Raw genomic sequence first — 26,676 nt, forward strand, 5'->3', positions numbered from 1 at the left:
GCAGCGTGTTGACATTACCACGTAATTCCATAAGTAAGCAATCCATTCCGGTGTCTACTCCCTAGAGAGTGACATCACCATTACAGGCAATTTGCTCCGCCTCCTCACCAACATTTTCCTCATACATGTCGACACACACGTACCGACATACAGCACACACATAGGGAATGCTCTGATAGAGGACAGGACCCACTAGCCCTTTGGGGAGACAGAGGGAGAGTTTGCCAGCACACACCAAAATGCTATAATTATACAGGGACAACCCTTATATAAGTGTTCCTCCCATATAGCATTTAATATATATATGTATATCGCCAAATCAGTGCCCCCCCTCTCTGTTTTAACCCTGTTTCTGTAGTGCAGTGCAGGGGAGAGCCTGGGAGCCTTCCCCTCAGCCTTTCTGTGAGGGAAAATGGCGCTGTGTGCTGAGGAGAATAGGCCCCGCCCCCTTTTCGGCGGGCTTCTTCTCCGGAGATTGTGAAGTCTGGCAGGGGTTAAATACATCCATATAGCCTCAAGGGCTATATGTGATGTATTTTTCGCCATACAGGTATTCTACATTGCTGCCAGGGCGCCCCCCCCCGCGCCCTGCACCCTCCGTGATCGCTGTGGGAAGTGTGCTGACAGACAATGGCGCACAGCTGCAGTGCTGTGCGCTACCTGAGGAAGACTGAAAAGTCTTCTGCCGCCTGGTTCCGGACCTCTTCAATCTTCAGCATCTGCAAGGGGGTCGGCGGCGCGGCTCCGGGACGAACCCCAGGGCGAGACCTGTGTTCCGACTCCCTCTGAAGCTAATGGTGTCCAGTAGCCTAAGAATCCAATCCATCCTGCACGCAGGTGAGTTGAAATTCTCTCCCCTAAGTCCCTCGATGCAGTGAGCCTGTTGCCAGCAGGACTCACTGAAAATAAAGAACCTAAAAACTTTTTCTAAGCAACTCTTTAAGAGAGCCACCTAGATTGCACCCTTCTCGGACGGGCACAAAAACCTAACTGAGGCTTGGAGGAGGGTCATGGGGGGAGGAGCCAGTACACACCATGTGATCCTAAAAGCTTGCTTTTGTGCCCTGTCTCCTGCGGAGCCGCTATTCCCCATGGTCCTGACGGAGTCCCCAGCATCCACTAGGACGTTAGAGAAAAAATTTAACTTTCCAGCAGTAGCTGTGGAGACCAGGCCCGAGAGACCTTCCCCAAACAACTCCTCACCCTTGTAAGGTAAAACCTCCATGTGCCTTTTTGAGTCGGCATCGCCTTTCCATTGCCGAATCCACAGGACCCTTCTGGCAGAAATCGACATTGCATTTATTCTAGAGCCCAGAAGGCTAATGTCTCTTTGAGCATCTCTCATATATAGGACAGCGTCTTTTATATGTATAAATGGACTTCAGGGTACCCTCCTGCTTTCTATCCGCAGCATCTTTGAGGGTAGCCGTATCCTGTGACGGCAGGGCTACCTTCTTGGATAAGCGTGTTAAAGCTTTGACCACCCTAGGGGAGGATTCCCAGCGTAACCTGTCCGTTGGCGGGAAAGGATACGCCATAAGCATCCGTTTGGAAATCTGCAGTTTTTTATCTGGAGATTCCCAAGCCTTTTCACATAACTCGTTTAGCTCATGTGAAGGGGGAAAGGTCACCACCTGCCTTTTTTCCCCATACATATGAACCCTCTTGTCAGGGACTGGGGTTTCCTCTGTGATGTGCAACACATCCTTTATTGCTATAATCCTATAACGGATGGCTTTAGCCAATTTAGGCTGTAACTTTGCATCATCTCCATCGACACTGGAGTCAGAATCCGTGTCAACAATTTGGGATAGTGGGCGCTTCTGAGACCCTGACGGCCTCTGCGACATAGGATCAGGCATGGGCTGAGACCCCGACTGTTCTAAGGTTTCAGCTTTATCCAACCTTTTATGCAAGGAATTAACATTATCATTTAAAACCTTCCACATATCCATCCAATCAGGTGTTGGCGCCGTCGGCAGAGACCCCACATTCATTTGTTCCCGCTTTGCTTCCACATAGCCTTCCTCGTCAAACATGTCGACACAAGCGTACCGACACACCACACACACAGGGGATGCTCTTTTTGAAGACAGTTCCCCCACAAGGCCTTTTGGAGAGACAGAGAGTATGCCAGCACACACCCCAGCGCTATATGTCCCAGGAATCACACAGTAACTTAGTGTTAACCCAGTAGCTGCTGTATATAATGTTTTTGCGCCTAATTTATGTGCCCCCCCTCTCTTTTTACCCTCTTCTACCGTGTTTCTGCAGGGGAGAGCCTGGGGAGCTTCCTCTCAGCGGAGCTGTGGAGAGAAAATGGCACTGGTGAGTGCTGAGGAAGAAGCCCCGCCCCCTCAGCGGCGGGCTTCTGTCCCGCGTTTGTGTAAAATTATGGTGGGGGCTCATGCATATATACAGTGCTCAACTGTATATATGCCCAACTTTTGCCAAGAGGTCTCTAATTGCTGCCCAGGGCGCCCCCCGTGCGCCCTGCACCCTACAGTGACCGGAGTATGTGGGTTTAATGTGGGAGCAATGGCGCACAGCTGCAGTGCTGTGCGCTACCTCAGTGAAGACTGGAGTCTTCTGCAGCCGATTTCGAAGTCTTCTTGCTTCATTCACCGGCTTCTGTCTTCCGGCTCTGCGAGGGGGACGGCGGCGCGGCTCCAGGATCGGACGACAAAGGGTGAGATCCTGTGTACGATCCCTCTGGAGCTAATGGTGTCCAGTAGCCTAAGAAGCAGGACCTATCTTCAGTGAGTAGGGCTGCTTCTCTCCCCTCAGTCCCACGCTGCAGAGAGTCTGTTGCCAGCAGATCTCTCTGAAAATAAAAAAACCTAACAAAATACTTTCTTATAGCAAGCTCAGGAGAGCTCACTAAGTAGCACCCAGCTCGTCCGGGCACAGATTCAAACTGAGGTCTGGAGGAGGGACATAGAGGGAGGAGCCAGAGCACACCAGTATCCAAATTCTTTCTTAAAGTGCCCTGTCTCCTGCGGAGCCCGTCTATTCCCCATGGTCCTTACGGAGTCCCCAGCATCCACTAGGACGTTAGAGAAATATGTATTTTTGATGGTTCTCACTTTAAAATCTGCATTATGTCAATTTAATGTAAACAGAATTGCCTCTTTTGTAAAAATGTCTCTATCCTATAAGTAATATTAAGTGCGGTCCGCGTCAGGCTATGGAACGCGGAAGCGCTGAACGTTCCAGTGACGTGTCATTTGGACCTCCGGCAGACCGTGGAACACGGAAACGCTATATGTTCCATTGACACATCACAGGAAATACGAGGCACTTCCGCAGCTCGTTAGGAATTTAAAGCCAGCAGCGGAAACCGGAAGTAGCGTGCGTTCCAGGGAGCTGGAACGCACGCAACCTATTAGCGTTAGTTACAGCCCTTGGTGTATTATATGTGGCTTGAAAACATATATATAGAAAGCCGGTATGGAGTGCATTATAAATATATCCAGAATAATGTACTTACGTGAAATACAGTAAGGTTTATTAGAATGTTAATTGAGAGCTGCACAGTCTGAACCAATCAGATCACTTCTAAGGGTTTAAATACCAAGGTCATTTTAGTCTACCTTACACCTTGATAAAGGCTCCTAGTGAGCAAAAACGCGTTGGTGAACTGATCAGACAAGACTGTAGCAGACCAGCATCCAGAACCAATTGGAGTTGCACATCCAGTGATGAAACGGTGCTTATAACCCGGGAGGTACCTGTTTAACATCACATGTACTATAGGGTGGGCACTTCTCGACACCCCACTGTATCTGGTACGCACCACGGCCTGATTTTATGGTGGATTTTATATGCATTCGGATTTTTATAAGAAGCTATATTTTTTTAGAAATATTTGAAACTTGTATAATAAACGGTATTACACTATATTCTCCTTTGTTTTTGTTTGGCTGATACGGAGGTGTAGACACTTACCACCACCAGGGAACGCACGTGAACAGGAGTATAATTCTTACTGCCGTTTGATGAATTGAGGCTACCTACAAAGAATTTTGGAACTGTATAAGAGGATAGTATTGAATTCCTTATATCCTAGAGGGTGCGCGCAGAAGCAACTTGTGGATTTGAATTGTGGACATTAATAAAATGTATGTGTGTAATGTAGTAGCACATTCCTGCAAGTATATAGATCATGTGACACAAGACACCCAATGACCAGGTGTATAATAATTAATAGGAAAATACTTTGTGGGACGTGTTATAAATAAATAAATAAATAAATATATATAAATATATATATATATATATTACAAAATGTATATTCAGCAAAACTGATCATGGCTACATAAAGAGAAATGTATGCAAATAATATGTCGAAGTCCAATTTAAGTTAAAGCAGTGGTTTACAGATGTGTCCTCAAACATCTAGACTCTATACGCCATGCAGCATAAGATGCCTTGCAGGAGTGAGCAAGCCTGAGAAGAACTGTAAAATAAAGCAATAATACCTGTCCTCACACAGCATTTCCACTACAAAGTAACAGAAGAAAACATATAGTAAATTGAAAACTACACTTTATTCCTTTAAATTTGCATGTGCCACTAGTAATGTACAGTACATAATGTCTGCAATTGTTTGCCAGAACTCAGCAGCAAATAGTCTCTAATGCTCACAGTATAGCTCAGTTTCTCACGAATCCAAGACGTAGTTCTACAAAGTACAGAAGATAGATATGTTGTGATATGCAATTATTCAGTGGCATAGAGAAGCAGATCACCGTGCTGTAACGCTCTTCTGCCTCCCCACTGTGGAAGAGATCAAGTCCAAGTACAGTCTTTTAGTGTCTTAAAGTTCTTCTTTGAAAAATCCAAGTTTTGCTCGAGACATCTCTTTTCTCAATTGCATTATCTCCCAGAACATCTGTTCAACTGTACAGGAAAAATAAAGTACAGAAATCACATATTAACCTGCAAAGAAACATGCATTTAGACATATATAAAGCATTAAAAAAAAAAAAAAGAAATACGGTACTTACAGTTAAATCCTGTCCACTGATTCCATTTCAGGGACACTCCTAAACATGGGGTGTATGGAAAGTGTAGGAACTAGCAAGTAACAAATTAGTACAGCTACTCTTCCCCAATGTCCTTCTCAGTTTCAACTTACAAAGCCCAAATGACAGGTCTGAACAAGAATATGACAAAAGTCCACACTACTTTTATAAAACAAAAAGGGAAGGATTGTAAGGTCCTCCAGATGGACTCAGAGAATGGGATTTAACAGCAAGTTACAAAAAAATAAAATAATAATAGGATTTTAATACCTACCGGTAAATCCTTTTCTCTTAGTCCGTAGAGGATGCTGGGGATGCTTCAAGAACCATGGGGTATAGACGGGATCCGCAGGAGACATGGGCACACTATAAGACTTTGAATGGGCGTGAACTGGCTCCTCCCTCTATGCCACTCCTCCAGCTTCCAGTTATAGGAACTGTGCCCAGGGAGACGGACATTTAGAGGAAAAGGATTTATTTAAATATTCTAAACTAAGGTGAGATACATACCAGCTCACACCACTAACACACCGTACAACATGGCATTCAACAACAACGCATGCAACGGCATGACCAACAACAGTCACAGAGTGACTAAACTCAACGCAACATGAGCGTAACGATAAGCTAACTGCAGATACAGCTCGCACTGGGACGGGCGCCCAGCATCCTCTACGGACTTAGAGAAAAGGATTTACCGGTAGTTATTAAAATCCTATTTTCTCATACGTCCTAGAGGATGCTGGGGATGCTTCAAGAACCATGGGGTTTATACCAAAGCTCTAGAACGGGCGGGAGAGTGCGGATGAATCTGCAGCACCGATTGACCAAACAAGAGGTCCTCCTCAGCCAGGGTATCAAACTTGTAAAACTTCGCAAAGGTGTTTGAACCCGACCAAGTAGCGTCTCGGCAAAGTTGTAACGCCGAGACTCCCTGGGCAGCTGCCCAGGATGAGCCCACCTTCCTGGTAGAATGGGCTTTCACCGACTTCGGTAACAGCAATCCTGCCGTAGAATGAGCCTGCTGAATCGTATTACAAATCCAGCGCGCAATAGTCTGCTTAGAAGCAGAAGCCCCAATCTTGTTGGGAGCCCACAGGACAAACAGAGCCTCTGTTTTCCTAATCTGCGCCGTTCTGGCGACATAGATCTTTAAAGCTCTGACCACATCGAGAGACTTTGGCTCCGCCAAGGCATCAGTAGCCACTGGCACCACAATTGGCTGGTTAACATGAAATGATGAAACCACTTTTGACAGAAATTGCTGACGAATTCTCAACTCCGCTCATTCAGCATGGAAAATCAAGTAAGCGCTTTTGTGAGACAAAGCAGCCAACTCAGACACTCGCCTTGCAGACGCCAAGGCCAACAACATGACCACTTTCCAAGTAAGGAATTTTAACTCAACCTTGCGCAAAGGTTCAAACCAATGTGATTGCAAGAATTGCAACACCACATTAAGGTCCCATGGTACCACTGGGGGCACAAAGGGAGATTGGATGTGCAGCACGTCCTTCACGAAGGTCTGAACTTCTGGAAGGGAGGCCAATTCTTTTTGAAAAAAGATCGACAAGGCCGAAATCTGTACTTTAATAGAGCCTAACTTTAGGCCTGCATCCACACCTGCTTATAGGAAATGGAGCAACCGCCCCAGGTGAAATTCTTCCGTAGGAGCCTTCTTGGATTCACACCAAGACACATGTTTTCTCCAAATACGGTGGTAATGCTTTGCCGTTACTTCTTTTCTAGCCTGAAGTGTAGGAATGACTTCACTAGGAATACCCTTTCGGGCTAGGATTTGGCGTTCAACCGCCACGCCGTCAAACGCAGCCGTGGTAAGTCCCGATACACGCACGGCCAATGTTGTAACAGGTCCTCCCGAAGAGGAAGATGCCAGGGATCTTCTATGAGCAACTCCTGAAGATCTGGATACCAGGCCCTTTTTGGCCAATCCAGAACAATGAGGATCGCCTAAACCCTTGTTCTTCTAATAAGTTTTATCACCCTTGGAATGAGAGGAAGTGGAGGGAACACCTAGACCGACTGAAACACCCAGGGTGTCACTAGGGCGTCCACCGCTATCGCCTGAGGGTCCCTTGACCTGGAACAATATCTCTGAAGTTTCTTGTTGAGGCGGGACGCCATCATGTCCACTTGAGGAACTCCCCAACGACTTGTCACTTCTGCAAAGACCTCTTGATGAAGACCCCACTCTCCTGTCACGTTGTCTGACTGAATCAAGACCGGCAGACCTCGAAGATGATGTTCTGCTTGCAGTATGCCGTTGTGGATGGCTCTTAATTCCAGAATGTTTATGTGTAGACAAGCTTCTTGACTTGACCACTTTCCCTGAAAGTTTCTTCCCAGTGTGACTGCTCCCCAGCCTCGGATGCTTGCATCCGTGGTCACCAGGATCCAATCCTGAATCCCGAACCTGCGTCCCTCCAGAAGGTGAGAACTGTGCAGCCACCACAGAAGGGAATTCTTGTCCTGGGAGATAGAATTATTTTCCGGTGCATGTCCAGGTGAGACCCGGACCACTGGTCCAGCAGGTTCCACTGAAACACCCTGGCATGGAACCTGCCATACGGAATGGCCTCGTAGGCCGCCGCCACCACCTTCCCCAGCAACCGAGTGCAGTGAAGAACTGACACCCTTGCCGGATTATAGAATCTGTTTTACCATGTTCTGTATTTCCAGAGCTTTTTCCACTGGAAGAAAAACTCTCTGCAATTCTGTATCCAGAATCATACCCAGGAACGACAGCCTTGTCGTTGGATCCAACTGTGATTTTGGCAAATTGAGGAGCCAACCGTGTTGTTGCAGAATCGTCATGAAAGAGCAACATTCTTCAACAATTTCTCCTTGGACCTCGCCTTTATGAGGAGATCGTCCAAGTACGGGATAATTGTGATTCCCTGCTTTCGCAGGAGAATCATCATTTCCGCCATTACTTTGGTCTGTCCACGGCTCCGAGGGTTTTCACCAAACGGCAACATCTGAAATTGGTAATGACAATCCTGTACAGCAAATCTCAGGTAAGCCTGATTTGGAGGATATATGGGGACATGTAAGTAGGCATCTTTTATGTCGACCGACACCATAAAATCCCCCTCCTCCAGACTGGAGATCACTGCTCGTAGAGACTCCATCTTAAACTTGAATTGTTTTAGAAAGAAATTGAGGGATTTTAGGTTTAGAATCGGTCTGACTAAGCCATCTGGCTACGGAACCACGAACAGGCTCGAATAAAAACCTTCCCCCTGTTGAGACGGGGGTACCGTGACAATCACTTGATTGTGACAACTTTAGTATGGCAGCGCTATCTCCCTCTCTGGAAGAGAAGCTGGCAAGGCCGATTTGAAAAATCGGGGAGGGGGCACGTCTTGAAACTCTAACTTGTACCCTTGTGTTACTATATCTACTATCCAAGGATCCATGGCCGAGTGCACCCAGACCTGACTGAAGAATTTGAGACGTGCCCCCACTGGAGCGGACTCCCGCAGAGAAGTCCCAGCGTCATGCAATGGATTTGGTAGAAGCCGGAGAGGACTTCTGTTCCTGGGAACTTGCTACAGCCTGTGACCTTTTTCCCCTACCTCTGCCCCTCGCAGCAAGGAAGGAGGACCCACGTCCTTTTTTGAATTTATTGGGCCGAAAGGACTGCATCTGATAGTGAGGCGATTTCTTCTGCTGTGCAGGAACATAAGGTAAAAAAGATGACTTACCCGCGGTAGCCGTAGACACTAGGTCAGTGAGGCCGTCACCAAACAAGACCTTACCGTTAAACGGTAGAGACTCCATCGCCTTCTTAGAGTCCGCATCAGCATTCCATTGATGATTCCACAATGCTCTCCTTGCTGAGACTGCCATGGCATTGGCCCTTGATTCCAAAAGGCCAATATCCCTTACAGCTTTTTTTTTAAATACGCTGCAGCGTCCTTGATGTGACCCAAAGTCAAAAGCACACTATCCCTGTCTAGGGTATCTACCTCAGATGACAAGTTATCTGCCCACTTTTCAATAGCGCTACTCACCCATGCCGCAGCAACGGCAGGCCTGAGTAGCGACCCTGTAGTGAAATAATAGGATTTTGGTACTTACCAGGTAAATCCTTTTCTTTGAATCCATAGGGGGCACTGGAGTACTCTTGGGATATGGACGGCTTCCGCAGGAACAGGGCACTGAATATTTAAATTTAGTAACTCTCCTCTCCTCCATATTCCCAGAGTACCTCAGTGTTTTTTACTGAGCCGAACAGGAGCGATAGAGAGGTTGACAATGGAGAATTACATATAACATTATAACATAACAGACAACATTAAAGTTGACACATAACGTTACTGACAACTAAACAGTTGACACTATAACCGATAGAACTTGAAAACTTGAACCAGTCGGTGAGAACGTGTTACCATAAGATCCCCTGAACTTACCACAAACTAGATAAAACTGCTCTGGGTGGGCGTCCAGTGCCCCCTATGGATTAAAAAAGAAGGATTTACCTGGTAAGTACCAAAATCCTATTTTCTTTTTCATCCACTAGGGGTCACTGGAGTACTCTTGGGACGTACCAAAGCTTCCCTCGTGGGCGGGAGAGCTGTTTGGCACCTGTAACACTAGGCGGCCAAAGCTAGATGCTGATGCCGCAAACGCATTAACTTGTAAAAGCGCACAAACGTGTGCACTGATGACTATGTAGCCGCAAGGCAATTCTGCGTCGTAGAAACCCCACGACCAGCTGCCCCTGAAGTTTCCACAGAACGTGTGGAAAGAGCTGTTACTGATGTAGGCGGCTGTAACCTAGCATGAAGGTAAGCCTGACGTATGGTCAGTATAATCCATCTGGATAAGGTCTGCTTAGAAGCTGGCCAACCCATTTTGGCAGCATCATAGAGAACAAACAATGTATCCGTCTTACAAACTGTAGACGTTCGGGACACAAACGCGTAATGCGCGTACCACATCCAAAGTTCCAGACTGTCCTGTTAACACAGGAACTACTATTGGTTGATTGATGTGAACATATGACACTACCTTTTGCCAGAAAGCGCGATTCGTACGAAGCTCCGCTCTGTCATCATGAAACACTACAAACAGTGGCTTGCATGCCAATGCACCCAAATCTGAAACACGCCTTGCCGAAGCTAAGGCTAGGAGAAAAAAATCGTTTTCCAGGTGAGAAACTTAACATCCACTTAATGTAAGGGTTCAAAGTATGAAGCTGTACAAAATCTAAAACCAGATTCAAGTCCCATGGCGCTGTAGGTGGAATGAATGGAGGCTGTACTCTGAGAACACCTTGCAGAAACGGTGTGTGAGACGGCAATAGAGCCAATATTCTTTGAAAGTAAATTGACAAAGCAGATACCTGCACTTTTAGTGTAGATAAACGCAGTCCTCCATCTAACCCCGTCTGTAGAAATAACAAAAGACGGGATAACTTGAAAGAAGATGTCGGAAACTTCCAAGCTTCACACCAACCTATATATGCACGCCAAATTTTGTAATAATGAGCTGCCATAACTGGCTTCCTAGCACGTAACATGGTTGGTATAACCGATTGTGGAATGCCTTTTGTTCCTAAGAGGGCGGTCTCAACAGCCACCCCATGAAACGCAGCCGCGCTAAATCGGGGTAAAGGAACAGACCCTGTTGTAACAGGACAGGACGGAGTGAGAGCGGCCAAAGATCGCCTGCGAGAAATCCACGGAGATCCGAGAACCAAGCTCACCGAGGCCAATGAGGCACCACTAGTATGACTGTGGCGGACTCTCTGTTTTAGCAACAGAGGGAACAGCGGAAACGGTGGAAACAGATACACGTGGCTGTACTGTCACGCGATTGTGAGAGCATCCACCGCCACTGCCTTTGGATCTCTCATTCTGGACCCATACTGGGGCGTTTGGTGATTATGGCGAGATGCCATCAGGTCCACTTGAGGGTAACCCCACCTTTGGACCAACATGCGAAACACTTCTGGATTTAATGGCCATTTTTCTGGATGAAATTCCCGACGGCTAAGATAATTCGCCAGTTGTCCACTCCCGGAATGAACACTGCCGACAATACCACTTGGTGATGCTCGGCCCAAATGAGGATTCGAGCTACTTCCCGCATGGCCATGCGGCTTCTCGTTCCTCCTGGTTTGTTAATGCACGCGACCGCCATAGTGTTGTCTGACTGCACCTGGACAGTGAGACCGAAGCATGTGCACTGCTTGTCGTAGCACATTGTAAATTGGCCGGAGTTCCAGGACATTTATAGACAGCAATCTTTCGTGATCCGCCCAGAGACCCTGGAGCTGACCAATTTGAACCACAGCTCCCCAACCTCTGAAACTGGCGTCCGACGTTAGAATTATCCAATTCCAGGCGCCGAACCGTTTCCCTGCGGTTAGATTGTGTACGTTGAGCCACCAGAGTGGAGATACTCTGGCCCGTGGAGCCAACCTCACCCTCCGGTGAATCTGCAGATGCGAGCCCGACCACTGTGCGAGCACATCCAGTTGAAAAGGACGCGAGTGAAATCTTCCGAACTGAAGCGCTTCGAAAACCACACCATTGTGCCTAAGAGGCGAATGTACAAATGTACTGAGACTGTGCGTGGCTTGAGCACTAATTGTACCAGATGACGAATAATCTGTACGTTCTGTTTTGGGAGGTAAATTCTTTGATTTACCGTATCGAGAATCATGCCCAGGAATTTAAGTCGTTGAGACGGAAGTAGATGTGATTTCTTGAAGTTGACAATCCAACCGTGCTGAACTAGTACATTGTACGTTAGCAACACATGTTGGAGGAGCGTCTGTTGAGACGGAGCTTTGATGAGCAGATCGTCTAAGTACGGAACTATTGTCACTCCCAGGGATCTGAGATGAGCTATCATCACAGACATCACTTTAGTGAATGCCCGAGGCGCTGACGAGAGGCCAAATGGTAGAACCTGAAACTGGTAATGGTTCTGCCATATCGCAAACCGCAAGAACCTCTGATGAGGTGGCCAAATCGGATTGTGTAAGCACGCATCCTTGAGATCCAGCGCAATCCCTGAATTCTTGTGGCTCTAAACCTGCAATTACAGACCACAGAGATTCCAACTTGAATCTGTAGTAAGTGACATACTGATTGAGACCCTTTAAGTTCAATATTGGCCTGACCGAGCTATCCGGCTTTGGTGCCACAAACAGACTGGAATAATAACCCTGAACTTGTTTTTGTACAGGGACCGGAATCAAAACTGCGGAATCCAGCAGAGACTGAATGGCAAATTACAGAACCGCCCTCTTGTCGTCCGACAGAGGCAGTCTTGAAAAACCGCAGTTGTGGGAGACAGTCTAACTCTAATTTGTAACCTTTTTACACTAAACTGCTGATCCACCATCTGTGGATGTCTGGAACCACGCCAAAAGGAACGTCTGAAGGTGTGCCCCCACAACTGATGGGCTGGGAGCCCGTCATGCCACTGGCTTGTCTGTGACCTTAGCGTCCGGACTACTGGTGTTGGTTTGTTGAAACCACGTCCTCTACCACATCTACCGTGGGTGGTTGTTCCTGTATCACGGCCTTGAAAGGTCTAAAGGATTGGAACGCTGGTTCAGAGTATTACCGTCTATGTACCTCAGAAATCCATATGCCCACTTCAGGACCAAACAATTTCTTGCCAGTGCAAGGTAACGCTTCTATACCACATTTAACCTCCGCCTCTGTCTGCTAAGAACGCAGCCAGAGGGTACGTCGTGCCGGAGCTAGTGAAGCTGAACGGCGATAACAAACCTGGCCGACGTCCATAGAAGCCGTACCTAGATACTCAACAGATTCACAGATGTGATAAGAGAGAATTATAAGGTGGTCTTTCTGTAGGCTGAACTGAGCTGTGTTCCACGCAACTACAGCCTTATTCTCCCAAATTCCCCCTAAAGTAGGTCTAAGCAACACCCCAGCTGCTGTATACATTGACTTTAGTATAGCTTCTAGCTTACACTGACTGGTTTTTAAGCGTAGTAGCAGTTGGAATGGGTAACTCTGTGAAAGGTTTGACACCAGCAAATCCACAGCCGGTGGATTTTCCCATTCATCGACTCTGGTTTATGAAGAGAATCTGAATAAGGAACACACACTGGAGTTCTCTGTTGTTTAGCAAATAATCTGACTACTGGCACACCTCACCTCCTCATATTCGTCATGCGATAGGAGGTCTTCATAACGCAACATACCTGAAAATGGGAAGTTATAAGAGAAATGATAACTATTTTCCAGAATAGAGCTAGACCTTTGTGCAAAGTCCTGAACGTCTCCTGACCCTCTACTGGCATCTCAGGAGGCATTGCCTTAGCTTCAGATCTCGCTGATTCACGTTCCTTACATGGCGTGGCCAATTTCGATTGTAAACCCGACATTACATCCTCCAGCCTTGGTATGGAGGCTGAGGGGAAGGGAACGTATGTGTAGCTGTATTTACAAACATATAGTGCATGTGGTAGATCCCTGGACACACACGTTGTAGTGAAGCGGCTTTTGATTTAGCATTAGCTACAGAGACAGACAAGTACACAAAGAGAAACAAGTCCCACGACTCAGGAAATGTTACTAAAGTGTATATAAGCCTGAAGTGTATTGCACATGTTCTACACTACATGAAACCTGTGCAAAATTCCTAGTAACACCCATGCTCCATCCGATGGCCGGGTGTAGTAGGACAGCAACTTCCTGAAAAAAGAAGCAGGAAGTAGAGTTAAAATGGCGTCCTGCCATGTGCTTTTTTTTTTTTTTTTTTTTCTTATACAAAGATATATATACCTACATCCATTTTATATATCTATATATAATTTATATATATATATACACATACACAGCCAACACATATACATATAAATATATATATATCCAAATACACATGCATATATATACCCATCTATTTAAAGCTATATGCAATACAGGCTTAAAAGCCTGAACGTGTGCTGTGTAGATAATGTGCTGCTGCATGAAAATGCAGCTTAGTTTATGGGGCCTCTCGCGTCTATGCGGGCACAATCCTCTTCCCTCCCGCGCGACCTCCCCTTCACACACGGACCGCGGCAGCACGCACTGTCCGCGGTCAGTCTCCCCTCTCTCCTCTCCCGGCAGACAGAGCCGCGCCAGCCGCCGTTCGCGGCCCGGAGCTCTGAAGCGGAAGGGAGAGCAGCGGCGCAGAGAGCCGAGCGTTGGGGAGCGATGGAGAGCGCCCAGCGGCGGCTGCTAGCCCTAGCAGTCCGGGGCTGGGTAGTGGCCGGCGCTGGCGGGCGGCCGGGAGTGACCGTGTCAGCAGCGGCGCAGGGCTAAGGATAAAATAGAAAACTGTTCCGACCCCACATGGCGGGCGGCTGCGTGAGCTGACCGCCCCCACCCCCAGCAATATAAATAAAAGGAGCAGTGCCCCTTACCTTATGCTGATGGTGGAGGCTGTGACAGGGCTTTTTAGTAAGTGCTGTCTCCCTCCTGCAGTCTCAGTAACTGAGTTGCCTGTAGGCTATGAGGGTGCTCTGTAGCGAGGACCGACATGCCAAGAGCTGCATGCAGCAGCTTCCACAATTCCTGACCCACGCCTTTTGGAAGGGGGGAAGGGTTGTGGATATTGTTTAGTAAAAATAAAAAGTAAAAGAAAAAGAAAAATAAAATATTCAAAATAAGTGTGGTTGAGCTCAACACAAGCCTTGTTGCTACTTCGAGCACAGAAAAAACACTGAGGTACTCTGGGAATATGGAGGGGAGGAGAGTTACTAAATTTAAATATTCAGTGCCCTGTTCCTGCGGAAGCCGTCCATATCCCAAGAGTACTCCAGTGACCCCTAGTGGATGAAAAAGAAAAATGGATTTCAGGGTATTTTCCTGCTTACGATCCGCAGGATCCTTTAGGGCTGCCGTGTCAGGGGACGGAAGCGCTACCTTTTTGGATAGACGCGATAAATCTTTGTCTACCGTGGGGATTGACTCCCACCTTTCCCTGTCCCCAGAGGGGAACGGATATGCCATTGGAATTCTTTTGGGAACATGTATCTTTTTGTCAGGATTTTCCAAAGCTTTTTCAAAAAGTGCGTTCCGTTCAGGAGAGGGAGGAAACGTTACATCAGGATTTTTCCCTTTAAACATACAGACCCTAGTATCAGGAACAGCAGGGTCCTCAGTGAGATGTAATACGTCTTTTATCGCCACAATCATGTACAGAATACTCTTAGCCAGTTTCGGATGTAATCTGGCATCACTATAGTTGACACTGGAATCAGAGTCCGTGTCGGTATCTGTTATCTGGGTAAATGCACGTTTTTGTGACTCCGAAGGGGTCTGGGCCTGTGACAAAGCATCTTCCATGGATTTCCTCCATGTCTGGTTCTTAGACTCAGATTTATCAAATCCCTTAGCCAACTTAGTCACATTAGCGTTTAAATCACTTAACATATTGACCCAATCATCCGTCGGCGGTGCCGACACTGTCACTCTCACAGAACAGTCCCCACAGCCTGGGAAGAGCATTCAGCCTCAGACATGTCGACATACACACGTACAGACAGCCACAACCACACTGGGGCTATAGGAGACAGACCCACAATAGAGCATGTCAGGGAGACACAGAGAGAGTTCTGCCAGCTCACACCCAGCGCCAATCCCGGTACTGAAGTCAGTAACAAGACTGCCCAGACCTGCTAGCGCTATATATATATATATATATATATATATATATATATAAAATAAATCACCAATCACTAGTGCCCCCCCGTTTTGCACCCTGTTGCTTGCACAGCAGTGTGGAGGATCAGGGCCAGCATCCCTGCAGCCTTCTGTGAAGAGAAAAATGGCGCTGGTCAGAGCTATGCGGCTAAGCCCTGCCCACTATATGGCGCGCTTCAGTCCCGCTCAAAAAATAAGAATTTACTTACCGATAATTCTATTTCTCGTAGTCCGTAGTGGATGCTGGGGACTCCGTAAGGACCATGGGGAATAGCGGCTCCGCAGGAGACTGGGCACAAAAGTAAAGCTTTAGGACTACCTGGTGTGCACTGGCTCCTCCCCCTATGACCCTCCTCCAAGCCTCAGTTAGGATACTGTGCCCGGACGAGCGTACACAATAAGGAAGGATTTTGAATCCCGGGTAAGACTCATACCAGCCACACCGTATAACTTGTGATCTAAACCCAGTTAACAGCATGATAACAGAGGAGCCTCTAGAAAAGATGGCTCACTACAGCAATAACCCGATTTTTGGTAACAATAACTATGTACCAGTATTGCAGACAATCCGCACTTGGGATGGGCGCCCAGCATCCACTACGGACTACGAGAAATAGAATTATCGGTAAGTAAATTCTTATTTTCTCTGACGTCCTAGTGGATGCTGGGGACTCCGTAAGGACCATGGGGATTATACCAAAGCTCCCAAACGGGCGGGAGAGTGCGGATGACTCTGCAGCACCAAATGAGAGAACTCCAGGTCCTCCTCAGCCAGGGTATCAAATTTTTAGAATTTTACAAACGTATTTGCTCCTGACCAAGTAGCTCCTTGGCAAAGTTGTAAAGCCGAGACCCCTCGGGCAGCCGCCAAAGATGAGCCCACCTTCCTTGTGGAGTGGGCATTTACAGATTTTTGGCTGTGGCAGGCCTGCCACAGAATGTGCAAGCTGAATTGTACTACAAATCCAACGAGCAATAGTCTGCTTAGAAGCAGGAGCACCCAGCTTGTTGGGTGCATACAGGATAAACAGCGAGTCAGATTTTCTGACTCCAGCCGTCCTGGAAACATATATTTTCAGGGCCCTGACAACGTCTAGCAACTTGGAGTCCTCCAAGTCCCTAGTAGCCGCAGGCACCACAATAGGTTGGTTCAGGTGAAACGCTGAAACCACCTTAGGGAGAAACTGAGGACGAGTCCTCAATTCCGCCCTGTCCGAATGGAAAGTCAGATAAGGGCTTTTACAGGATAAAGCCGCCAATTCTGACACGCGCCTGGCCCAGGCCAGGGCCAACAGCATGACCACTTTCCATGTGAGATATTTTAACTCCACAGATTTAAGTGGTTCAAACCAATGTGACTTTTGGAACCCAAAAACTACATTGAGATCCCAAGGTGCCACTGGAGGCACAAAAGGAGGCTGTAAATACAGTACCCCTTTTACAAACGTCTGAACTTCAGGGACTGAAGCTAGTTCTTTTTGGAAGAAAATTGACAGGGCCGAAATTTGAACCTTAATGGACCCCAATTTCAGGCCCATAGACACTCCTGTTTGCAGGAAATGTAGGAATCGACCCAGTTGAAATTCCTCCGTCGGGCCTTACTGGCCTCGCACCACGCAACATATTTTCGCCAAATGCGGTGATAATGTTTTGCGGTTACATCCTTCCTGGCTTTGATCAGGATAGGGATGACTTCATCCGGAATGCCTTTTTCCTTCAGGATCCGGCGTTCAACCGCCATGCCGTCAAACGCAGCCGCGGTAAGTCTTGGAACAGACAGGGTCCTTGCTGGAGCAGGTCCCTTCTTAGAGGTAGAGGCCACGGATCCTCCGTGAGCATCTCTTGAAGTTCCGGTTACCAAGTCCTTCTTGGCCAATCCGGAGCCACGAATATAGTGCTTACTCCTCTCCATCTTATAAATTCTCAGTACCTTGGGTATGAGAGGCAGAGGATGGAACACATACACTGACCGGTACACCCACGGTGTTACCAGAGCGTCTACAGATATTGCCTGAGGGTCCCTTGACCTGGCGCAATACCTGTCGAGTTTTTCCCAACGGTTTATACTCATGTGGAAGACTTCTGGGTGAAGTCCCCACTCTCCCGGGTGGAGGTCGTGTCTGCTGAGGAAGTCTGCTTCCCAGTTGTCCACTCCCGGAATGAATACTGCTGACAGTGCTATCACATGATTTTCCGCCCAGCGAAGAATCCTTGCAGCTTCTGCCATTGCCCTCCTGCTTCTTGTGCCACCCTGTCTGTTTACGTGGGTGACTGCCGTGATGTTGTCCGACTGGATCAACACCGGCTGACCTTGAAGCAGAGGTCTTGCTAAGCTTAGAGCATTGTAAATGGCCCTTAGCTTCAGGATATTTATGTGAAGTGATGTCTCCAGGCTTGACCATAAGCCTTGGAAATTCCTTCCCTGTGTGACTGCTCCCCAGCCTCGCAGGCTGGCATCCGTGGTCGCCAGGACCCAGTCCTGAATGTCGAATCTGCGGCCCTCTAGAAGATGAGCACTCTGCAACCACCACAGGAGGGACACCCTTGTCCTTGGTGACAGGGTTATCCGCTGATGCATCTGAAGATGCGACCCGGACCATTTGTCCAGCAGGTCCCACTGGAAAGTTCTTGCGTGGAATCTGCCGAATGGGATTGCTTCGTAGGAAGCCACCATTTTTGCATTGATGCACTGAGACTTGGCTCGGTTTTAGGAGGTTCCTGACTAGCTCGGATAACTCCCTGGCTTTCTCCTCCGGGAGAAACACCTTTTTCTGGACTGTGTCCAGGATCATCCCTAGGAACAGAAGACGAGTCGTCGGAACCAGCTGCGATTTTGGAATATTGAGAATTCAACCCTGCTGCCGCAACACTACCTGAGATAGTGCTACACCGACCTCCAACTGTTCTCTGGATCTTACCCTTATCAGGAGATCGTCCAAGTAAGGGATAACTAAAACTCCCTTCCTTCGAAGGAGTATCATCATTTCGGCCATTACCTTGGTAAAGACCCGGGGTGCCGTGGACCATCCAAACGGCAGCGTCTGAAACTGATAGTGACAGTTCTGTACCACAAACCTGAGGTACCCTTGGTGAGAAGGGTAAATTGGGACATGAAGGTAAGCATCCTTGATGTCCAGAGACACCATGTAGTCCCCTTCTTCCAGGTTCGCAATCACTGCTCTGAGTGACTCCATCTTGAATTTGAACTTCTGTATGTAAGTGTTCAAAGATTTTAGATTTAAAATCGGTCTCACCGAGCCGTCCGGCTTCGGTACCACAACAGTGTGGAATAATACCCCTTTCCCTGTTGCAGGAGGGGTACCTTGATTATCACCTGCTGGGAATACAGCTTGTGAATGGCTTCCAAAACTGCCTCCCTGTCGGAGGGAGACGTCGGTAAAGCCGACTTTAGGTAACGGCGAGGGGGAGACGTCTCGAATTCCAATTTGTACCCCTGAGATACCACCTGAAGGATCCAGGGGTCTACTTGCGAGTGAGCCCACTGCGCGCTGAAATTCTTGAGACGGGCCCCCACCGTGCCGGAGTCCGCTTGTAAAGCCCCAGCGTCATGCTGAGGGCTTGGCAGAGGCGGGAGAGGGCTTCTGTTCCTGGGAACTGGCTGATTTCTGCAGCCTTTTTCCTCTTCCTCTGTCACGGGGCAGAAAAGAGGAACCTTTCGCCCGCTTGCCCTTATGGGAACGAAAGGACTGCGCCTGATAATACGGCGTCTTCTTATGTTGAGAGGCGACCTGGGGTAAAAACGTGGATTTCCCAGCTGTTGCCGTGGCCACCAGGTCTGAAAGACCGACCCCAAATAACTCCTCCCCTTTATAAGGCAATACTTCCATATGCCGTTTGGAATCCGCATCACCTGACCACTGTCGTGTCCATAACCCTCTTCTGGCAGAAATGGACAACGCACTTACTCTTGATGCCAGTCGGCAAATATTCCGCTGTGCATCACGCATATATAGAAATGCATCTTTTAAATGCTCTATAGGCAATAATATACTGTCCCTATCTAGGGTATCAATATTCTCAGTCAGGGAATCCGACCACGCCAACCCAGCACTGCACATCCAGGCTGAGGCGATTGCTGGTCGCAGTATAACACCAGTATGTGTGTAAATACATTTTAGGATACCCTCCTGCTTTCTATCAGCAGGATCCTTAAGGGCGGCCATCTCAGGAGAGGGTAGAGCCCTTGTTTTTACAAGCGTGTGAGCGCTTTATCCACCCTAGGGGGTGTTTCCCAACGCACCCTAACCTCTGGCGGGAAAGGATATAATGCCAATAACTTTTTAGAAATTATCAGTTTTTATCGGGGGAAACCCACGCTTCATCACACACCTCATTTAATTTCTCAGATTCAGGAAAACTACAGGTAGTTTTTCCTCACCGAACATAATACCCCTTTTGGTGGTACTCGTATTATCAGAAATGTGTAAAACATTTTTCATTGCCTCAATCATGTAACGTGTGGCCCTACTGGAAGTCACATTTGTCTCTTCACCGTCGACACTGGAGTCAGTATCCGTGTCGGCGTCTGTATCTGCCATCTGAGGTAACGGGCGCTTTAGAGCCCCTGACGGCCTATGAGACGTCTGGACAGGCACAAGCTGAGTAGCCGGCTGTCTCATGTCAACCACTATCTTTTGTAAAGAGCTGACACTGTTAATTCCTTCCAACAGTTCACCCACTCAGGTGTCGACCCCCTAGGGGGTGACATCCCTATTACAGGCAATTTGCTCCGCCTCCACATCATTTTCCTCCTCATACATGTCGACACAAACGTACCAACACACAGCACACACACAGGGAATGCTCTGATAGAGGACAGGACCCCACTAGCCCTTTGGGGAGACAGAGGGAGAGTTTGCCAGCACACACCAGAGCGCTATATATATACAGGGATAACCTTATATAAGTGTTTTTCCCCTTATAGCTGCTGTATTGTTAATACTGCGCTTAATTAGTGCCCCCCTCTCTTTTTTAACCCTTTCTGTAGTGTAGTGACTGCAGGGGAGAGCCAGGGAGCTTCCCTCCAACGGAGCTGTGAGGGAAAATGGCGCCAGTGTGCTGAGGAGATAGGCTCCGCCCCTTTTTCGCGGACTTTTCTCCTGCTTTTTTTATGGATTCTGGCAGGGGTTAAAATTCATCCATATAGCCCTGGGGGCTATATGTTTTGTATTTTCGCCAGCCAAGGTGTTTTTATTGCTGCTCAGGGCGCCCCCCCCTAGCGCCCTGCACCCTCAGTGACCGAAGTGTGAAGTGTGCTGAGGAGCAATGGCGCACAGCTGCAGTGCTGTGCGCTACCTTGGTGAAGACAGGATGTCTTCTGCCGACGATTTTCCGGACCTCTTCTTGCTTCTGGCTCTGTAAGGGGGCCGGCGGCGCGGCTCTGGGACCGGACTCCATGGCTGGGCCTGTGTTCGATCCCTCTGGAGCTAATGGTGTCCAGTAGCCTAAGAAGCCCAATCCACTCTGCACGCAGGTGAGTTCGCTTCTTCTCCCCTTAGTCCCTCGATGCAGTGAGCCTGTTGCCAGCAGGTCTCACTGAAAATAAAAAACCTAAAACTAAACTTTTCACTAAGCAGCTCAGGAGAGCCACCTAGTGTGCACCCTTCTCGTTCGGGCACAAAAATCTAACTGAGGCTTGGAGGAGGGTCATAGGGGGAGGAGCCAGTGCACACCAGGTAGTCCTAAAGCTTTACTTTTGTGCCCAGTCTCCTGCGGAGCCGCTATTCCCCATGGTCCTTACGGAGTCCCCAGCATCCACTAGGACGTCAGAGAAAAATCTTTATACTGGCGGGGGTCCCTTAACAAGTGCCTGGGCACTGTTATATGCTATGCCAGTGCTGTTTGAGGTCCCCCAAGCTGCCCAGGGTGCCCCCCCTGCGCCCTGCAGTGATCAGTGTGGGAGCATGGCGCGCAGCTCGCCCGCTGCGCGGTACCTCAAACGCCGTCTTCTGCCGTCACTGAAGTCTTCTGTTCTTCTCATACTCACCCGGCTTCAATCTTCTGGCTCTGTCAGGGGGGGTGACGGCGCGGCTCCGGGAACAAGCAGCTAGGCGTACCGTAGTGATCGAACCCTCTGGAGCTAATGGTGTCCAGTAGCCCAAGAAGCAGAGCCCTTGAACTCTTAAGAAGTAGGTCTGCTTCTCTCCCTCAGTCCCACGATGCAGGGAGCCTGTTGCCAGCAGGTCTCCCTGAAAATAATAAACCTAATAAAGTCTTTTCCCTGAGAAACTCTGGAGAGCTCCCCAGTGTGCATCCAGTCTCGCTGGGCACAGAATCTAACTGGAGTCTGGAGGAGGGGCATAGAGGGAGGAGCCAGTTCACACCCATTCAAAGTCTTATAGTGTGCCCATGTCTCCTGCGGATCCCGTCTATACCCCATGGTTCTTGAAGCATCGCCAGCATCCTCTAGGACGTATGAGAAAAACTATTCTCTCATATCCATCTGGGGAACACTGCTGACCATAGGGATGTTACAAAGCTGTCCCTAGGAGAGGGTACCGTACACCCAAAACTTGCATCTATGAACACAAACTGGCTGGAAATCCAGCTCCCAGATATATGTTTGTGAAGTCATCAACCTAACTCCTCTAATTACGGTCTGCTTAGAAGCTGGACAATCTCTCTTCTTAGCATCATAAAGCATTAGTAAACTGTCAGTCTTATGTATATTGATGCTCTTACAAAATGAAAGAGTAATAACTTGCACTGATTGGTTAAAGTACAAATTCTCCCAAATGCAGGAATTAATTTCTTGAATAAAAGGTAAAAAAAAACTTGCAAAAACAAGGCCCCCAATTTATTCTTCTAAATTATGTAGTATCTAAAAGAAAACCATTTCCAAGTCAAGGACTATGGGGGTAATTCAGAACTGATCGTAGATGTGCTAAATTTAGCACATCCACGGTCACACAGACATGCGGGGGGGACGCCCAGCACAGGGCTAGTCCGCCACGCATGTCAGTCCCTGCCCCCGTTGCACAAGTACAAAAGCATTGCACAGCGGCGATGCATTTGTACTTGAAGAGTAGCTCCCCACCTGCGCAGCTCCTGCTCGCTGGCAGGGAGCTATTCATCGCTGTGAGGGTCGCAGCGGCTGTGTCTGACATCACGCAGCAGCCGTGGCCCGCCCCCCCCCCCTTGGTCCAGGCACGCCTGCGTTACACGGACTGCGCCCCCTAAACAGCGGCCAAACGCCGCCGGCCCGCCCCCTCCCGCCCAGCGACCGCCTCTGCCTGTCAATGAGGCAGAATCGATCGCAGGGCTAAGACAGCTGTCGGCTGTCTGGCATGCGCCGGCGCACTGCGGCGTTGGCGCATGCGCAGTTCAGACCTGATTGCTGCTGTGCGAAAACGCAAAGCACCGATCAGGTCTGAATTAGGCCCTTAATCTCTACCCTTTCCAAGGGATAAAACGGTGATAACTGAACAGTTGACAAAACGGTGTTTAAAGTTTTTTCAAAACATATTTCAACCAGAATTCATATTATGCCGTTTCCCCATATTTTTCACATTCACCATGTGAAAAACCTTGCGTGATAAAGATATTTGGTGCTCATATATAAAATCAGCATGCCAAAAACCATAAGAATCAGACATCAAATTGCAGACCATTTTCATTGACCCCAATTTGTGTTATCAGAGAAAAATACTGTAGTCTAAAAGAGCAAGGGTTGGCACTGTCATTAGAATGTAAGCTCTCACGAGCAGGGCTCTCTTCCCTCATGTGCTTATCCTTTTCTTACTTTAATAATATTCAACTGCACCAAATCCAGCAGTCTTCTGCCACCTGATACTTATTCCAGTGTCATCTGCTGATGTAGCTATGTTTATTTACCCTGTACTTGTCCTATATTGTCAACTGTAAGTTGCTGTTTTCCTGCTTGATTATTTGTTTATGTACTCTGTAATTGGGCGCTGCGGATCCCTTGTGGCGCCATATAAATAAAGGATAATAATAAAGAATAATAATTATACTTTAGAAAAGATTGTTTTGCATTGTTAAAGTTAAGACCTTTTTACACAGGGTTTTACACATGCAGCCTCTGTATGTTCTTACCATAGAACCTTGGGATAGTAAACCTTTTTTTATGCACAGATTTATTGATAAAATTCCAATGTTGTAAAAACCATTAAAACATTATGTAAGTTTAAAAGTCCTTATACTGCCTTTTCCCCCTCAAAGCTTCTTTTGGGTGATTCTCCAGAAAGTGAACAAAAAGTCCAGTGTATCAAACGCTTTAAAAAAAAATTTAAAACATTTTTTTAAACTGGTCTGGTAAGAAATTGTTGTTGTATGAACAATGTATGCAATGACTTCCCTTTTAACTTAAGACCCACTAAAACCTTGGTATTTTGGATAAGTCGTCTGAATTTGTGTAGCTGTCCCGTGCATCACAGAGAATTGCCCTTTCGTTATTTTTTCTCTTGTAGACAGATGCATCTCTTCTCTGTGTAGCATCCGACATTATTCCACAATCCTGTTGCAGCTCCACCTACTTTGGTATCTGAGTTCAATCTACTTAATATCTTGATTTAATATTTCCCTCGGCTCTTCTAGCACTACGATTTTTAATGAGAATTCAGGAAGACCACCTTTAAACTCATTAAGAAAGCCAAGTCTTTGTATTTCATCAGCATGTCTTCCACAATACATTACAGTTAGGGTCCTTAATGTTCTGAAAGCACTATAATGAAATTTTTGTTTTACAGCTTAATACAGTAATTCTGGAAATACTAAAAATAGAACCCAAAAGCCTATACAAAGCAGCTATTTGTTTTCAGAAACATTTCCATTGCAGGCCTGTGTAATTGTTTGAGGATATCTGCTTCCCAGACTTCATCATGGTGTGAATAAACTCATCAGAGAACCCCTTTTTTATATCTTGGCTTCAAGATGTTACTAAATTAAGACGACTAATGGCCTAACAGAGAATTGGGGTAACCGATAATTTCACAATGAAAGCATGCACCCTGGACCTGCTGCCATGTTTAATACACTTGTGTACCAAATCCTCTTTGGCTAGACTTTGGCGACAAGGATCACTGGAATTTCCCCAATTTTCTTGAGAACTCAAGGGAGTAATGAAATTGGTGGGAATATTTATGCTAGCTGGAATATCAACGGTATTACAATGGTATCTATGAGAAGTGCCAACGGGTACCTGTATCTGCAGTCACTCCTGGGTGACTTGTTTAATCTGGGAGCCATAAGATAAACTTCCAGTTGACCCCATCGATCCACCAGGTTGCTGAATACTTATGGGTGTACGACTAACAGCTCAGATAATCTGCTTCCTAATTCTCTATTACAAAGATAAATACTCCATACACTGTTAGTACAATAATCTGACCAAGACTGATCTGAAAGGATTCTCTCACAGCCAGGGAACACTCGGTTCCTCTCTGGTGATTTATAACTGCTGTGGCATTGTCTGACTGGCATGCCCTGAATTAGAGAGGAGAAGCCCTAAACTGAAAATGTCTTCCTTTGCCCACGAATCGTAGAAGGCATTGGTATCATTCCCAAATTGGCACATGGAGGCAGGCATCCTTGTTGTCTATGCATGACAAGAATTTGTTTACTTACATGTTGCTCATTACTGATATCACAGATTCCATTTTGAATTTGTCTATAAACCGCCGTGTGTTTAGACTCTATAGTCAAGATTGGTTGGTAACTCCTGTCTGGTTTCTGGAGTAAGAATAGATTGGAATAAAACCTGCGTCTTCAGATTCTCTGGTACAGGAATAATTACTCCTGTCGCTAGAAGAGAAGATATGGACTTTCTCCATGGATCTCTGAATGACAGAATACAGGCCTTCAACACAGACATCTGGTCTCATCCTGAAACCTAGACCCCCCACATTTGCCTGGATCCCTCTAATTGTCCAAGCCTGTTTACATGTTCAAGAACGACTTTGGAACAAGCCTGTCCTTTTGTCTTATAACTCTGCCTCAATACACCCCATGGTCAATAGTGTCCCCCTGATGGATGGATTTATATTTACAATTTGAAACAAGCATATAACCATTTCCAAACATTGAGTCCCCTCACAGTTAGATATATCCCAATTACTACATTTATAAATTTGTGTAGAACATGTGTACAATGAAAGCAATATGCACTTATTTTGGTTAGTTTTAAAGTTTCAGATTAAAACTTACCAAAATCCTACTTTTATTAGGACACATGTATGCTGAGAAACATGTATCTATGAATGCATTGCATTGCCAGATGCCACTGAACAACTGTAAAATACATATTTCTAAATACACGTTTATACAAATGAAAGGGTTCATTCTTTTGTCCAAATGTTGTCCCTGTTAGAGGTTTAAAAAGAATTAAATGTAAGGCTCAGATTCAATTATCCTCAGTAACTTACCGCGCAGAGAAAAGGTTGGTAGCCTCGAGCTTTTAAGCACAGTTTCCTTGCGCATTAACACACAGAATCTAAAATAAGAACTAGCTATGTGTTAACACGTTTGTGGCACCTGCGCTAAGGGCTTAGGCTCGAACAGAAGTAAGCATTAAGTGCAACCTGCTGGCTGATCGCAGCCTCTAATTGAATAGACCCAGCAAGTAATAAACTGCAGCTAACTGAATCCAGCCCTTAGTGTTTGTATAGCATATAATTACTCTTTTTAACTTATGAACATAACAGCTCCTGGAAGATCAGTCTAAAAGCAAAGCTCTCCACATCTTTCAAAATTGCCAAACTTAGGGATTTCCAGTTGTTATATTTTTCTAGATAGAAAGGATCTGCCTGTTTAATGCAGTAGAGGAGGGAGTCCGTGAAAAAAAGATATAATCTATAAAAATAATTGTAACTGAGTATATATAGATTTACTCCCAGCTCAGAATCAGGCTCTTAGCCTCTATTACTTAAAGCAGTGCCTTTACCAAAATACTTTTCCCCATAAACTCT

General features: G+C 46.8%; 1 protein-coding gene across 5 annotated transcripts in view; it reads right to left on the minus strand.

Annotated features, from left to right (window-relative positions):
* Positions 1-4,531: 4,531 nt before the first annotated feature.
* RAB3IP (RAB3A interacting protein) overlaps positions 4,532-26,676 on the minus strand; it is a 198,107-nt gene continuing 175,962 nt past the window's right edge. For 4 of the 5 annotated variants that reach the window (XM_063927478.1, XM_063927480.1, XM_063927481.1 and 1 more), the window contains exon 11: positions 4,532-4,902. In XM_063927478.1, coding sequence (XP_063783548.1) covers positions 4,820-4,902 — 83 coding nt within the window. In that variant the 3' untranslated portion in view covers positions 4,532-4,819. The other variant, XM_063927479.1, reaches the window with a different exon arrangement.

This window comes from Pseudophryne corroboree, chromosome 6 (assembly GCF_028390025.1).
Source record: "Pseudophryne corroboree isolate aPseCor3 chromosome 6, aPseCor3.hap2, whole genome shotgun sequence".
Taxonomy (NCBI): Eukaryota; Metazoa; Chordata; class Amphibia; order Anura; family Myobatrachidae; genus Pseudophryne; species Pseudophryne corroboree.